Raw genomic sequence first — 16,587 nt, forward strand, 5'->3', positions numbered from 1 at the left:
CTGGCCCCTTCACTCACTCAGAGCCCAGGCAGTCTTCCATTCCTCCAGCATCCTCTGCAGGGCCCCCAGTTCCCAAGTCCCATCCTCCTTCAGTGATTCTTCCTGCTTCTTCAGTCTTCTGGTCTTACTGGCATCCTTCTCACTCAGCTGGAACAGCAGATCCTTGGCTGGGGTGGGCAGAGCCGTCCAGCGTGGGGCTCCTTTCACAGGCCTGTAGGCTGTGCAGCGGGACAGTGTGAGATAGTCTTACCCCACTGCCCTAGGCCCTGTGTTCCCAGCTAGCATTACATCCTGCTCCTGACCAACACCAAGGCAAACAATACTTGAAAACAAACTTTCCCATGATTATACAAGGAACTAAGTACAAGTCCCACAGGGAGTTAGGAAAGGTCCTAATGAGACATGATAAAGCCATGATGGGGCGGGGGGGGGGGGGATTGAGATATATACAAAAATTTTCATACATTTAATCTTTAGGAAGAAAATTTGTTTATATGTAATAAGGTTTTGCTCAAAATTCAGTATCCGATATATTGCAATTTAGAGTATAATTGTCCATTCCTAGTTTATTAGGATTTCTTCCTTTTTTTTTTTAAGTTTATATATTTATTGGGGTACCTGGGTGGCTCAGTCAGTTAAGTGTCTGACTCTTGATTTCAGCTCACGTTCTGATCTCAGGGTCCTGGGGTCAAGCCCCACATTGGGCTCCATGCTCAGCAGGGAGTCTGCTTGAGGATTCTCTCTCCTTCTCCCTCTGCTCTTCCTGCTGCTCATGTGCTTTCTCTCTCTCTAAAATAATCTTTTTTTTTTTAAGTTTACTTATTTATTTGTAAGTAATTTCTACAGCCAATATGGGGCTCAAACTCATGACACCAAGATCAAGAGTCGCATGTTCTGATTGAACCAACCAGGTGCTGACATTTTTATGTTTATTTTTAATGTTTTTAAAATTTTTTTTTTATTTATTTATGATAGGCACACAGTGAGAGAGAGAGAGGCAGAGACACAGGCAGAGGGAGAAGCAGGCTCCATGCACCGGGAGCCCGATGTGGGATTCGATCCCGGGTCTCCAGGATCGCGCCCTGGGCCAAAGGCAGGCGCCAAACCGCTGCGCCACCCAGGGATCCCCTATTTTTAATGTTTTTAATGAGCCAAACAGGTGCTGACCTTTTTATTTTTATTTTTAATGTTTTTAATTTGAGAGGAGGAATACTGCTACAAGCTGCTAAGTTTAGAAGATTTTAGCATCTGTGAGTTTTTCCTCATTATGACAACAGCTGGAGATTTGAGGACAGAAGAACGTATTATAAAAATACAGTTATAGTTGTTCTATAAAAAACAGTTATAGTTTTCTAGACTTTGTGATATCCCTGGTATCAGATTCAGAAAGCCTCTTTCTAAGAAGAGTGGTTGTGTGCAAAAGGCAAAAGATACAAAAACATTTCCAAATTACCAAATTCATGATCTGCTTGCTATATTGCTTATCAGTCTAATGCTCTAATCTGTCACTATCAAAGATTTGTGTTTCTGGGGCACCTGGGTGGCTCAGTGGTTGAGCATCTGCCTTCAGCTCAGGTCATGATCCCAGGGTCCTGGGATCGAGTCCCACATTGGGCTCCCTGCAGGGAGACTGCTTCTCTCTCTGCCTGTGTCTCTGCCTCTCTCTCTGTCTCTCATAAATAAATAAAATCTTAAAAAAGAAAGATTTGTGTTTCTTTTTTTTTTTTTTTAAGATTTTATTTATTCATGAGGAACACAGAGAGAGAGAGAGGGAGAGGCACTGACACAGGCAGAGGGAGAAGCAGCCTCCATGCAGGGAGCCTGACGTGGGACTCGATCCTGGGTCTCCTGGATCACACCCTGGGCTGAAGGCGGCGCTAAACCACTGAGCCACCTAGGCTGCAAGATTTGTGTTTCTTCCAAGATTTCATTCTAACATGTTTAGATTTGTTCTGAATCCATTCTTTTCTTTGAGCAAAGAAGGCAATACCATTTCTTTCTTCTCTTGTGAGACTCCAGTGCAGTTTAGCTCAGAAGCCATACAAGCATACCCTCCAGTGGTTCTCCCCCCAGCTTGGTCATGCTGGGAGAATTGTCACCCTGCTGAGGTCTGGCTTCCTTTGCAGTATAGAGTGTGCAGTTGCAGCAGTAGAACCACCTCCGGACGTTCCCAGTGAGCTGATACTGTGAAACTCCCCCATATCTCTCCTCTTAGCCTGCTTGAAATCCCCCCCACGGAATTGAGAAGTGGTTGTAGTAGTCTAGTCCTTTTCCTCCTGTATCCCCCTGCTCAGGGAGTTAAAAAGGATGTGGTAAGAAAGCTTTGAATCTCTGGTATTTAACCTGTGTGGGAATAAACATGCACAACTGCCAACATTAATTTTATGTTCGGTCCTTTGAGTCCTAGGCAGGTAGAACACATCCAGTAACCACATTCCACATTAAAAGTCCCCTGAAGGGAGCACACAGACAACCCTTTGGCTTCCTCTAGGATAAAAGGCACAGAATATTTTGTCGACAGAAACAAATGGTGCCTTTGACTCTGCACCATAAGACCTGTGCTTAGTTCAAACTGTCATGATCTGGGTACGCTAAAGAGTTTTATATCACAGCTTGGGGGAAATTAAGGCTTAAAAAGTAAGAAGTACACTTTGTGCCTTAACAATTTTCATCATCTTAAAGAAATTATCACCTAAGTTTTCCAATTCAATCAAAATGGAGAGTAAAAAAAAAAAAAAAATTTCACCCACACCTCCTAACTCCAGGAATTTTCCTCCTTTTTTTTCTTCCTTTTTAGGTTCTTTCACACCTGGTATTTCCTGGGATGAGACAATGAATGAAGTAGTTATAAGAAGGTGTTTCTATGTTACTATTCTGACTTTATATCTCCCAGATCACTTTCAAATATTTACTTATTTTTTAAAGATTATATATTTATTTATTTGACAGAGAGAAGAGAGCACAAACGGGGAGGAGCAGAGGGACAGGGAGAAGCAGACTCCTCACTGAGCAGAGAGCCTGACATGGGGCTCCATCCCAGGACCCCGGGATCAGACTTGAGCTGAAGGCAGATGCTTAACCAACCGAGACACAGGTGCCCCTATTTATTATTATTTTTTAATTAAGCTCCACATCCAACGTGGGGCTTGAACTCCTAACCCTGAGATCAAGTCATATATTCCAACTGAGCCAGCTAGGCACCCCCAATTTCAAATTCTATCATCTATCTATCTGTCTACTTATCTATTTATAGATTGTATTTATTTACTTATGAGAGAGGCAGAGATACAGACAGAGGGAGAAGCGGGCTCCCTGGAGGGAGCCCGATGTAGGACTTGAACCTGGACCCCAGGTATCATGCCTTGAGCCAAATGCAGATGCTCAACCACTGATCTACCCAGGCGTCCCTCAAATACTATTTTAAAAAGAAGTTTGGGGATGCCTGGGTGGCTCAGCTTATTAAGCATCTGCCTTCGGCTCAGGGCATGATCCTGGAGTCCCAGGATCGAGTCCCACATTAGGCTCCCTGCATGGAGCCTGTTTCTCCCTCTGCCTATGTCTGCTTCTCTCTCTGTGTGTGTGTCTCATGAGTAAATAAAATCTTTAAAAATAAAAATAAATAAGTTTGGGGCATCCCTGGGTGGCTTAGTGGTTGAGGGTCTGCCTTTAGCTCAGGGCGTGATACCGGAGTCCCAGGATTGAGTCCCACATCAGGCTTCCTGCATGGAGCCTACTACTCCCTCTGCCTGTATCTCTGCCTCTGTGTGTGTGTGTGTGTGTGTCTCTCATGAATAAATAAATAAATAAATAAATAAATAAATAAATAAATAAATAAATAAATAAATAAATAAAATATTTTAAAAATATAAATTAATTTAAAAAAAGTTGGGGGCACCTGCGTGGCTCAGTCAGTTAGGCATCTACCTTCAGCTCACGTCGTGATCTCTGGTTCCTGCGATTGAACTCCACCTGGGATCAAGTCTGTTTCTCCCTCTCCTCCCCGCCACTCGTGGTTCTCTCTCAAATGAATAAATAAAATCTTTTAAAAAATTAAAAAGTTTGGGAAAGATTCTACAGCTTATGTTTGTTATATGTTCTTTGTTCTGGAGAAAAGAGGGAGGCATCTAGCACACTGGTGGAAAAGTGTCTGTGAAGCCAGTGAGACAGGTGGTGAGGCATCTGAATTCAGCCTGGGGTGGGAGGGTGGGTAGCACCTTGTGAGGTAGAATTCACATATAAAATTCATCCTTTAAAAATGTATACAATTCAGTGGTTTTTAGCATATTCAGAGTTGTACAATTATTGCAGTGTCTTAATTTTAGGATATTTTTATCACCCCAAAAAGAAACCCTGTGCCAATCCCTCTCTTCCCCCAGTGAGAACCTTGTGTCATTGTGGATTTGCCTATTCTCAGAGGGGAGGACATATGCAGTACAGTTGCCTTGTGGGGAAGGTGGTATACTAATAATTCCTTGAGTTTGAGCACTTAATGGTTTAAAAAATGCATTCACAAGATCACCTAAGTATCAATAAATGTCACAAAATCAACAAGTATTCCCGAAGTGCCTTGCCATAGGAATGATTAGTGTCTCAGCCCTAATGAAGCAGCAGAAGCCCTAGAAGGTGACTTGCCTAGACCCAATCCAAGACTTTGCTAGGGTGCTTTCTCCACGACTACCATTAGTTTCTGCACACCAGAGGGCCCACTGGAACAATGACCCTGCAAAGAAAAGTCATGGAACATGGAAGCATAGTCTCTTGGAGAGTGGGCACTTTTTGTTTTATAAGCTCATTTCTTGGCCATCTTCCTTCCCTCCATCTTTTCCCCCCCTCCCTTCCCTTTATCTCTCTTACAGAATTAAGATGATATAGTTATGAAACAGAAATTTAGAACAGAGGATGACCCTAGTACCTGTGGCAGGTATGGCCTGAGAATGGAATGGGAGGATAGAACTAGCCCAAAGGGACAAGGATCAAGGGTCTGATGTACTTTTCCTGGAAAAAGAGATGGGACTTGTCTCATTGGTAATTACCAGCCCTAAATCTCATGGTTACACCTAACCTAAATTTGATCTGATTTCAATTGAATGGATGTTCCACAAAGGCTCTTCCTAGTTATAGTTAGTGTTTGATAATTTTAGTTAGTAGGAAGGGACTCCTCTACAAACTGATGATGTCCATAAGAGGGCTCTGTGCTCAGCAGGGAGTCTGAGATCCTCTCCTCCTCCCTCTGCACCTCCTCCCCAGGTTGTGCATATACTCACATGCACATGCTTGTGCTCTCTCTGAAATAAATAGAAAAAGAAAGGAAGGAAGAAAGAAAAAGAGCGGGCCCCATGTGGAGCTTGATCTCACAACTCTGATACCATGACTTGAGCCAAAATCAGGAGTTCAGCACTTAACAATCTGAGCTGCCCAGGTGTCCCAGAAGTGTAGCTATTTCTTTAAGGAGCTCGTTTTATAGGCTGGATATCATCAGACCCTCGATCCTTGTCCCTTTGGGCTAAAAACCACTGAATTGTATACATTTTTAAAGGATGAATTTTATAATATGTGCTTCCTATTATGTGCTTCCTGCTTACGTGCTTCGGGAACTGGCTGGGAAGTCCACCTTTCTGGGGTTTCAGGGAAGACTTTAGACAGCTGCTTCTTGTACCGATTGAAGTTTTCCAGGAAAATGTGGTCTCTCTTCGCACCAATCTGGTGGATAACCTGGACTTGATCTGTGAACAGACAAATAAGGAGTCCCTAGTACCACACTCCTTCCTCTCTTTCTGGGTTTTCAGTCATCAGGATCAGACCCAATTTCCTTCTGCCTTAACTCTTTAGCACCTAAGACTCATGATTACCATGATGTGGGGGCATCCTTTGAAGGTGACTTGCTTGGAAATAGAAGCCAGTGGTCTCATAGAGGCTTAGAAACCAAGGCAGAACCTGTCTTAACTTACAGGCATTGTCCCCTATGAAAAACTAAGTCCTAATAAAAGAGTATCTAATTCATTTCTTATCAGTCATAACTAACTTCATCTGAATAATTTTGTTAAACATTCTAAGACGACTTTCAGTTGACAGTTTAGGAACAAGATGGGGGCAAGGAAGGATAAACAGTTTGGAACATGCAGACCTAGATCATGTATCTTACAAGCCGGGGCTTCTAAAGGATAGCAAGATGGAAGGGGAAGGTAGTAGATATTTTATTGAGCATTGGGCAAGAAGCATTACAGATGCTTTCCTGTCCTTGAAGTGCATTTTTGTTACTATTGTTTTACAAATAAGGCTCAGAGGGATTATATAGTTTGCTCATATTAGTAGGGAGGAGCTAAACCAGGATCCTCCAGATTCCAAAATCTATGATTTTTTTTCTTAACCCCTCAATGGGGGATTATCTCAAAGGAAGAGAAAGGAGAAGAGCAGACAGAGAAGAGGTGTTCTCCAAGCCAAATCCTATTTGCTTTACAACCCCACACTCCACAACCTCCTTCATAAGATAAAGGGATAGAGCCAGGGGAAGAGGGAAAATAGTTAACTCCTCTCACCAGATACCTGCCTGCCCTCTGCCAAAACAACCTTCCTGTGCTAGTCACTAGGGGATGTTGCTATGAACACCTTGGTCATCTACGGCCCCTTATCCACACTCATGACTGGTTCATTCCCCCGCTGCCTTCCACCTCCCTGTTCCATGTCCACCTCAGGCCCCAGCATAGCACCCCAGCTCTATTACCAAAGTATATCTCCTGTTCATAGGTGTTGGCTGTGGAGTAAGCAAACTTTCCAGCTCGAGGATTCACCTGTCGGAAGTAGCTCTGCTTTGGGGGCTGGTGGACGTTCTTTCCTTTGATATCCTCAGCAGTCTTATTGTTGCCAGGCATAGTTTCAGTTGTCTGCACTTGTGGCAAGTAATTGGGCAGTCTAGCAAGAGGGAGAGGGAGAAGAGGGAAAAGATAGGAGATGGACCTCCTGACTTCCATCAGACTCACAGCTCACCCCTCTCTAAGCTCACCTCATATATCCGTGAGCATCTGGGAAACACCTCTGTTTATCTATTGGCCTTGCTCCCAGAGTGCCAAATGAATATTCAGGCCTGCCAGAAGGGCCTGTCTGCAGCCACCTTCTTCCCTTTAGGGAGCCACTCCTGCAACCATTGGAGAGCACGATAGAGGGGCCAGGCTTCCAGCATTACCCTTTTTTTTTTTTTTTTTTTAAACATGGTGCCCTTAGAGGTTGCATGGACTTGGGAAAGTGAATCAGTTCCTACATTCCTTCACTTCATCATGTGTGTGGTTATTTACTGTATGTCAACCCCAGTGAACATTCCATAAGCTCATTAAAGGGTCCACATCTCTCGTTTAGGTTGTATTCCCAGCACTTTGCAGAGTACCTGGCAAGTAGCAGGAATGTGGTTTATGTTTGTCCAATAAATAAATGAATAAATGGATTCCCACTCAACCTTTATTTCCCTTTTGTGGATGAGATGTTATAATAGTTCTGGTCTTCCCTCTAGCTATAAGTGAGAAGGAAGCAATGTGAGAAATTTGCAATAATCAACCCTTAGGCGGTTTAGCTCTCTGTCCTGCTGCCGGTCTTTTTTTTTTTTTTAAGACTTTTTTTATTTATTCATGAGAGATCCACAGAGAGAAGCAGAGACAGAGGCAGAAGGAGAAGCAGTCTCCTCGCAGGGAGCCCAATGTGGGACTCAATCCCGGGAACAGGATATGCCCTGAGCTAAAGGCAGATGCTCAACTGCTGAGCCACCCAGGTGTCCCGCCAGTCAGTTTTTGAATCAGTGACACATTGGCTCCTCATTCGAAATGAGACAAGACCAACCCTCAGTGCCTTGAGGTCTCTGCCTTCTGAATGTCAATATGGATACATTTCTGAGAGTGCCTGAATAGTAACTGGATCAGCAAAATAGCTTAGTCTGCTAGGAGAGGCCAAGAACCTATCCCTTAAAAGGCAGTCGTTCTCGACTAGGAGTGATTTTGGTCCCTTAAGGGGACATGTATGGAGACATCTTTGGTAGTCACAACTGGAGAATGCTGCTGGCATCCAGTGGGGGTGCTACTAGACCATCCTACAAGGTACAAGACAGGCCCCCACAACAAAGAATTATCCAACACAGGATTTCAATAGTAGCGAGGCTGAGAAACCTTACTTTAAGGAGATCTTAGAGAAGAAGTTGGCAGTGGGTGAATGGAACAGTGTGTTCTGAAATAAGGAATGTGAAGCAACCCAGGAGTCTTTGAAGGGGACCCGAGGATTCTCAAAGTGTGCTTGATGTCCCAGCCAGTATACCTATAATAAACAGGAAGCAGCAGCTCTGGCTTTTCTTTTTCCTGGGTTGGCAGGATAACACTTTGATCCTCAAATTCTGCTGTTTCTTCTTCCTCTAGCCGTTTTAAGAGCTCCAGGTCACTGGTGGAAGTAAGCTCATCCCGGATGTGGCTCCAGTCATATTGCTGGCGCAGAAAACTCTGCCACTTGTTGGGGGAGACCCCAGATCTCAGAGGACGTTTGCTCTGGATCCATCGGGCAGTGCGCTTGTTCAGCTTTTCCAGCACGATGGCTTCCCAGGCTTGGGCCTCCTTCTCAGGAGGTGGAAGCCAGGTTTCTCTCTCCAGGTTCACATCTGGAGAAAGCGACATACCCAGCATGTCCAGATCCCTGCCAGAATGAGAGATGCCAGGGGAAGGTTTTTCATGGACCACCCTTGCTAGCTTTGGTTTTCGTGGCTGCTTAAGATTGGCGGAACTTTCTGTCTTCACAGCCTGGGAGGTGACCCTTGCTGAGAGACCTGAAGAACCCAAGGACTTAAAGCCAGTGGGTTTCTCAGATCGGGCCCTCCTGATCTGGAGAGGCTGGATGATGTGGTCTGTGTTGTAGAGATGGTCAAAGTTGTACTGGCTGTAAGGGATGCTGGGAAGCCCTCGCTGCCATACCACCTCCTGAGAGAAGGTAAGGTTTGTAGCCGCCCTTTTCAAATACTGGTTCTTGAGGTGTGTGCAGCGATACGGGCTAAAGTGGAAGACTGGAGGTACACTGGACACCAAAGCACACTCCTCCTTGTTTCTTGGTTTTGAGTGGGGAAAATTCATGCCCCATCCCAGCCGTGGGGGGAGTGACTGATGGAAATGGTGGGAAAGACAGGTCTTTCCCTGTTGGGTTCTGGTCATTGTTTCCCAGCAAAAGTTTCCTTCCACACTGCCTGGTCCAGATGCAGGTCTTGGAGGCGTGACCAAGTACCTGTTGAGGGGATGGGAGGAACTGGTGAGAGCTCTAGGTCAGTAGAAATTGGTAGCCCATAGCAGTACAGAAAGATAAGAAATGGGAAGACAGATGGCAGAGCAGGGGGTGGGGGAGTGGGGAGAAGCCACGTGAGTGAGAAAGACAAAAGAAAGAAATGGTGGAACATTTGAAATATTCCTTGTATCAACCCCTTGATTCCAGTTCTCCTGTCTGTCCCCAAAGCTCAGCCCGTCCTCTCCTTATGAGGGATTAGATTACTAGTTTTCAGCAGTAACCATGCTTCTAATTTTTACTCAGATGTTGCTTTCTATGTCTTTAAAGCATAAATTTCAGACAATCAGCCTGGTGTTCAGGGTCCTTCGTGAATGTGACCCTAGTTTATGACCTTCTTTAATCATAACCCCTTGAGTCTCTTGGTACATCTCTGAGTATTCCTCCCTTGACACCGTGAAGCTTCCTCTGTGCCTTCTACCTGCAGTAGCCTTCTCTCCATACTTGACAAATTCTATCCATTCTTCCAGGCTGAGCTCAGTTCCTACCTGCTCCAGAACTCTTTCTAGACCTACCCAGGCCTCCATGTCCCACACAAATTCATACATCACTTCTAGTCTGTACCGATTTGTTTTTCATTCCAGGATAGTTAACATAAATTTTAAATTAATTTCAGGTGTACAGTAGTGATTGCATACCGATACTTTTAACTCTCAATCCTGTGATACCTCCCATTGTTAAATATTTGGCTAACTATACTGCCCAGGGACCATATCTTCTGTCTCTGCTGTCCTTCAGAATCACCCAGCACCTTTCCATATTGTTACATAGTTTTCATTGTTAATGTTTAACAGCTACAGAATATTTTACCAAGTATGTAAATCACCTTTTTCCTTAATTATTGGGCAAGCTGTTTCCAGGTTTCAGCTAGCATTGAAAACGCTGTAGAGAACAAATGCTTACATTTAATGGTTTGGGTCTTTTTTTTTTTTTTTTTTAAGATTTATTTATTTATTCATTCAGAGAGAGAGAGGCAGAGACACAGGCAGAGGGAGAAGCAGGCCCCATGCAGGCAGCCTGATGTGGGACTCGATCCCAGGTCTCCAGGATCACACCCCGGGCTGCAGGCGGCACTAAACTGCTGCGCCACCGGGGCTGCCCAATAAAACAAATCTTAAAAAAAAAAAAAAAAACCCAAACTAGGGCAGCCCCGGTGGCGCAGCAGTTTAGTGCCGCCTGCAGCCCGGGGTGTGATCCTGGAGACCTGGGATCGAGTCCCACATCAGGCTGCCTGCATGGGGCCTGCTTCTCCCTCTGCCTGTGTCTCTGCCTCTCTCTCTCTCTCTGTGTCTTTATGAATAAATAAATAAAATCTTAAAAAAAAAAAAGATTTGTTTTATTTTACAGAGAGAGAGCATGCCTGCGTGCAAGCAGGGGGAGGGGTAGAAGGAGACAGAAAAAGGGAGAAGGAATCTCCAGCAGATTCCCCTCCAAGTGCAGAGCCTGACATAGGGCTTGATCCCAAGATCCTGGGATCATAACCTGAGCCAAAACCAAGAGTCAGACACTTACTTGACTGAGCCAGCCAGGTGCCCCTACATTTAGTGCTTTTTATTTTATTTATTTATTTTTAAGATTTTATTTATTTATTCATGAGAGAGACACAGAGACACAGGCAGAGGGAGAAGCAGGCTCCATGCAGGGAACCTGACGTGGGACTCCATCCCAGGTCTCCAGGATCACGCCCTGGGCTGAAGGCAGTGCTAAACCACTGAGCCACCCAGTCTGCCTCATTTAGTGCTTTTTTTTTTTTTTTTTAATATTTTATTTATTTATTCATAGAGACACAGCTAGAGAGAGAGAGGCAGAAACACAGGCAGAGGGAGGAGCGGGCTCCATGCAGGGAGTCCGACGTGGGACTCGATCCAGGGTCCCCAGGATCACGCCCTGAGCTGCAGGCGGCGCTAAACCGCTGCGCCACCGGGGCTGCCCTCATTTAGTGCTTTTTAAACAATTTTCCTTCTGAAGTCCTTCCTTGGGCTAATAATGATAATTGACAGTTATGAAGTACAGACATACCTCAGAGATGTTGTGGGTTTGGTTCCAGACCACTGCAATAAAGTGAAATATCATAATAAAATGAGTCAAGTGAATTTTTTGGTTTCCCAGTGCATGTAAAAGCTTTGTTTCCACTATACCGTAGTTGACAGAGTGTGCAAAGCTTTATGTCTAAAAACCAATGTACATACCTTAATTTAAAAATACTGCTAAAAAATGCTGACCATCATCTGAGCTTTCAGTGAGTTATGATCATGGATCATCATGACAAATACAGTAAAAATGAGAAAGTCTGCAAGATTGTGAGAATTACCAAAATGTGACAGAGATATAAAATGAGCAAATGCTGTTGGGGAAATGGCCCAGATAGACTTGCTTGACACAGGGTTGCCACAAACCTTCAATCTGTAAAAAATGGAATATCCTCTATGGCTCAGTCAGTTAACCATCTGCCTTCAACTCAGGTCATGATCTCAGGGTCCTGGGATTGAGCCTTGCCTCAGGCTTCCAGCTCAGTGGGAAGTCTGCTTCTCTCTTTCCCCCCTGCTCATGCTTACTCTCTTGCTATATCTCTTTCTCTATCAAATTAAAAAAAAAGTCTTTTTAAAAGATGGAATATCTGTGAAGTGCAATAAAGCAAAGCATAATAAAATGAGGTATGCTTGCACTTTGCTAAGGGCTTTACATAGGGAAGATATTATGGTCTTTAATGTTGTATTGGAAGAAGCTGAAGCTCAGAATGGTAAATGAATTGCTTCAGGCCATACGTAGAAAAGCCAGTTTGTGTGTGTGTGTGTGTGTGTGTGTGTGTGTTTTATGATAGTCACAGAGAGAGAGAGAGAGAGAGAGAGGCGGAGACACAGGCAGAGGGAGAAGCAGGCTCCATGTACCGGGAGCCCGACGTGGGATTCGATCCCGGATCTCCAGGATCGCGCCCTGGGCCAAAAGCAGGCGCTAAACCGCTGCGCCACCCAGGGATCCCAAAAAGCCAGGTTTTAATCCTAGCTATGAGATTGCAACTCCAGAGCACTTAACCTCTGTGCCACACTGGCGTTCCAGTAGCTTCTCTCTTTAGGACTTGATTTGTTCCACTTTCTTCTGTGTATTAAATCTAATCTGTGGTATATTTTTCTTCTTGTTACAAGCCTGCTTTTATCTAGATGTCACTAGGCCAGAATTGATAACCTCATTTATATGAAATCATATATGGTTAATATGACATCAGGATTTTTTTCACAGAAGACTAATTGCTCCATCTCTTCACAGTTGTGAAGGCAACATGGCCATGAGTATTTTAAAATTAGACTAAAAAAGTTATGGCCAAAAAAAAAAAAGTTATGGCAAGGGTAGAATGTGGTCACAAGTGATAATTTCCCAAAACAGTGCCCACTTGTACTGGCTAAAGATAAATTATTAGATGAAAACAATATTCATGTGCTCCGGTGTCTTGTATATTGCCTAACAGAACATTGTATTATTCTCAGCATGCCAGTGTATCAATTCTTGCTCCTAAGGCAGGGAACATTTTGATCCTAAAGACTTGAAAAATGGATGAGGACTGGTTTCACCCCAATGCAACCATATGGAATGATTTTGGGTGTCCCCAGATATATATACCCTTTAGCCTGTGGTATACAGAATCTTTGGTTATAATGCCAGCATCCCAGAAAGAATAACATATTAGCATTATCAGTTATTATAAATTGTCAAGGGATATTCTTATCTAATATGATATCTTGTTGAGAAGAAGGAAATACCTTATGTGTTCTGAAAAGGAATGAGGACAGGACAAAATGTTGAAGGGTTTGGTCAAAAGAGGCTTGTCCTAGATGGACTTAGGATCAGTAGACAAGTCTAAGACCAGGTTCTGTACTTCCCAGCCTATCTGGTTTGCCTTCGTTTGCCAGGCTGAAAATAGAGTTTGATATCTGTTCCAATTTAGTGTTGATATGAAGTTCAAAATTGGGGAACATGTATGAAAATTTTCTTGCAGGATGCCTGGGTGACTTAGCAGTTGAGGGTCTGCCTTTGGTTCAGGGTGTGATCCCAGGGTCCTGGGATTGAGTCCCACATTGGGCTCCCTGCATGGAGCCTGCTTCTCCCTCTGCCTGTGTGTCTCTCATGAATAAATAAATAAGATCTTTCAAATTAAAAAAAAAAAAAAACTTTTCTTGCAAAATTCATAGTATTATATAATTGTGAAGAATTATCATTGATTTAGAGCATGGACTATTGCCCCTAGAAGATAAGTCTCTGGGGTCCCACAGTTAGATGGTGCATTAGGCACTTACAGGACAGGTAAGGAATACTGGGGCCCTCAGCAATTAAAAGAGAAGGTGGAGGGCAGCCCAGGTGGCTCAGCGGTTTAGCACTGCCTTCAGCCCTTCAGCCCAGGACCTGATCCTGGAGACCCGGGATCGAGTCCCACGTCGGGCTCCCTGCATGGAGCCTGCTTCTCCCTCTGCCTGTGTCTCTGCCTCTCTCTCTCTCTCTCTCTCTCTCTGTCTCTCATGAATAAATAAATAAATAAAATCTTTAAAAAAAAGAAAAAAAAAGAAGGTGGATAGAGAGGGAAGAAAAAAAACCTATGTATGGATTTTAAAGGCTCCATATTATCCAAATTTAAATGTTACCAACATTGAGGCAAGGCCCTCTCCCAACAAATGGTCCCTTAACCAAAGTCAGGGAGTGCCTGCCTTCAGCTCAGGTCATGATCCCAGGATCCTGGGATTGAGCCCCAAATTGAGCTCCCTGCTAGGGAGCCTGCTTCCCACTCCCCCTGCTTGTGCTCTCTCTGTGTCAAAATCTTTAGAGAAAAGAAAGAAGAAAAGAGGAAAAAGAAAGAAGAAAGAAAGATGAACACATGTCATTCTATACTTAGTCAAATCTGGCATAACTGCAGACCAGGTGATCTGGTAAACAGCAACCACAAGCATTATTTCTGCATCCCTAGGAAACTGGCTAGACAGGCAGGAGTGGGGTTGGAAGGGTTAGGCCACAGGCCCTCAAGTAAAACCTAACAGAAGAAACCAGATTCAAAATGAGTGATCTCTCAAGGTTCTAAATTTAGTTTCAACCTTCTGCTCAGCTTCCCAATCCCCTGCCCTCACCCCCAGATCTGGGACCTTTATTCTACAGAAATAATTGAAGTAGGCTGAATAATTCATGCTAAAAAGTAATACCTTGCTTTTTCCTTGTAATTAAAGGAGCAGAAACCACCACAGAAGGTTAAAAAGCAATAAACCTTAGCACAGTATTTCTGAGAACTTTTAAAAAATAATAGACTCTCACCAACACTCACAGATTCTGAAATTTTAAGGTAGGGACAGTCAGCTTCTAGGACAGTGTTAATGGTCAAGAACCTTCTGCATCGGGATCCCTGGGTGGCGCAGCAGTTTGGCGCCTGCTTTTGGCCCAGGGCAAGATCCTGGAGACCCAGGATCGAATCCCACGTTGGGCTCCCGGTGCATGGAGTCTGCCTCTCTCTCTCTCTCTCTCTCTCTCTCTCTCTCTCTGTGACTATCATAAATAAATAAAAATTTAAAAAAAAAAAAACCTTCTGCATCAAGATAATTTGAGGAGCTTGTTAAAATGCAGAATCCTGTGTCCTACATCCCAGAATACTGATTCAGTAGGCCACAAGTGAGGCCTAGAAATCTGCATTTTAACCAGCTTTCACAGGTGTTTTTACACATTAAATTTAGAGAAGCCATACCCCCAACAGGTATCTGTGGAAAGTATGAAGGAAGCTTGATGGTGGGAGAGCAGGATGGGGGAACACAGTCTCTTAACCTGGCTTGTTTCAGACGCTTCCCTCTCCTGCCTCTTTCTCATCAGAAAGTTCCTTCATTTTTCCCCTCTACTTTCTAATTCCTGCCCCTTGCCATGCACTCACACAGATCTACTACTGTCTCCTGAGATTACTACGGAAACTCTGCCACAAACATGATTCTGTTCTAACACTTTTATCTTGCAGATTTCAAAACTGAGGGCCAGAGAGAAGAGACACGACAAAGGCCACAGTATTGGTTAATCCCTCAAGCAATCCTAACCCTTTTGACACGTAATCCAAAGTCTTCTCAACTACTTCAGGCTGCCTTTCATCATTCAGCTGATGCGAAAAGCTCTTTTCAGATACTAGTAAAGTAGCAGTATTTTGAAATACCTTCAAGGTCGCCTCCCTCAACACCTTCTTCAAGGGAAAGCAAGGTTCTGCATCTTAAACCTTCCTTCCTTTCTTAGGTTTCAAAGCTGTTTATATTGGTTACCAGGCAACCACCTCTTTAGAATTCCATGGGTCTACTGACAGAATTTGTGGGTTCAAACAGCGGTATCTTCAGTTATTTATATATTTCCTTTTGTAAACAACTTTGGAAAACTGCATTGTATTTATTGGTTGATGGCACAAGGGATTTCTTGGTCATCCTTTGGAAATAAACCTCTAGGTCTGTGCAACTCAGTATTTTTTCCCCAACAAAGGTTTATAAATCCTGCTGAGAAAGAGGCAAAGCAGGGAACACATGAATACTCAGCTCTGGCATCCTTCAGATTACTAGGCTGATAGAACAAATAGTAAAGTAGAACGGGTCTGTCTTTGGGGTCTTTTTCATTCCCCTTTTGTCTCCACATCCACTTAATTGGATTCCATCTCCCTGCTCCCCAAATCCTGATGATCATCTATTTTTACAAGGGATTTCTTCAAATCCTGTATTTCTAATAGTAAAATCCCAGGCTTCCAGAATACTGGTTTTCAGGAGTTCCTTCATGAACTAACAGCAGAAAGGTTTTCTGGCCATGAAGTTCTGTCTGTCTTGCTGACTGGGGCTATTTAGGTGGTCACCATATTTGCTGACCAACTTGAGCACTCACTTTAGGGTCTGGGCTCAAGCTGTGCTCAGACCCTGGGACCCTTACAAAAGGGTGAAGAGGCATGGTCTCTGAGATGAAAAGCCTGAAAACTAAAAATTTAACAGAATTACCATATGATCTAGCAATTCTACTACTTAGGAGTATATACCCAAAGAATTGAAAGCTGGGACTCTTATACAGGTATTTGTACAGCTATATTCGTAGCAGTACATTCACAGTAGTCAATGTGGAAATAACCTAAAATCCATCAGATGAATAGATAAACAAAATGTATTGTATACATACGATAGAATATCGAACCTTAAAAAGGAGGGAAATTCTGATACATGCTACATATATGGATTGATGGAGATATCTTGAATAGTCAAATTCCTAGAGACCAAAAGGGGAACAGTGGTTTCCAGGGGCTTCAGGGGCTTCAGCTTG

The 16,587-nt window shown here is 43.6% G+C and overlaps 2 protein-coding genes across 13 annotated transcripts in view; one reads left to right on the forward strand and one right to left on the reverse strand.

Moving 5' to 3' along the window:
- Positions 1-15,581, reverse strand: part of HEATR4 (HEAT repeat containing 4) — a 61,093-nt gene extending 45,512 nt beyond the window's left edge. For 7 of the 9 annotated variants that reach the window (XR_012036889.1, XR_012036888.1, XM_072839259.1 and 4 more), the window contains exons 1-5: positions 15,458-15,581; positions 8,293-9,240; positions 6,722-6,909; positions 5,583-5,723; positions 18-218 (exon numbers count right to left, since the gene is read on the reverse strand). Coding sequence is in view for 7 of the 9 variants with exons in the window: in XM_072839259.1 (XP_072695360.1) it covers positions 18-218; positions 5,583-5,723; positions 6,722-6,909; positions 8,293-9,170 (1,408 nt within the window). In the remaining 2 variants the exon portion in view is untranslated. Of the gene's footprint in view, positions 1-17; positions 219-5,582; positions 5,724-6,721; positions 6,910-8,292; positions 9,241-10,120; positions 10,177-11,313; positions 11,346-15,457 lie in introns of all 9 variants that reach the window. The other 2 variants (XM_072839258.1, XM_072839257.1) reach the window with 2 other exon arrangements.
- Positions 1-16,587, forward strand: part of RIOX1 (ribosomal oxygenase 1) — a 36,970-nt gene that overhangs the window by 19,804 nt on the left and 579 nt on the right. For 2 of the 4 annotated variants that reach the window (XR_012036891.1, XR_012036892.1), the window contains exons 3-4: positions 8,391-8,952; positions 15,269-15,501. The exons of 1 other annotated variant lie outside the window; for it this stretch is intronic. The gene's annotated coding sequence lies outside the window, so the exon portion shown is untranslated. Of the gene's footprint in view, positions 1-8,390; positions 8,953-15,268; positions 15,738-16,587 lie in introns of all 4 variants that reach the window. One more of the 4 variants, XR_012036890.1, reaches the window with a different exon arrangement.

The sequence above is a fragment of the Canis lupus genome, chromosome 9 (genome assembly GCF_048164855.1).
Source record: "Canis lupus baileyi chromosome 9, mCanLup2.hap1, whole genome shotgun sequence".
Classification (NCBI taxonomy): Eukaryota; Metazoa; Chordata; class Mammalia; order Carnivora; family Canidae; genus Canis; species Canis lupus.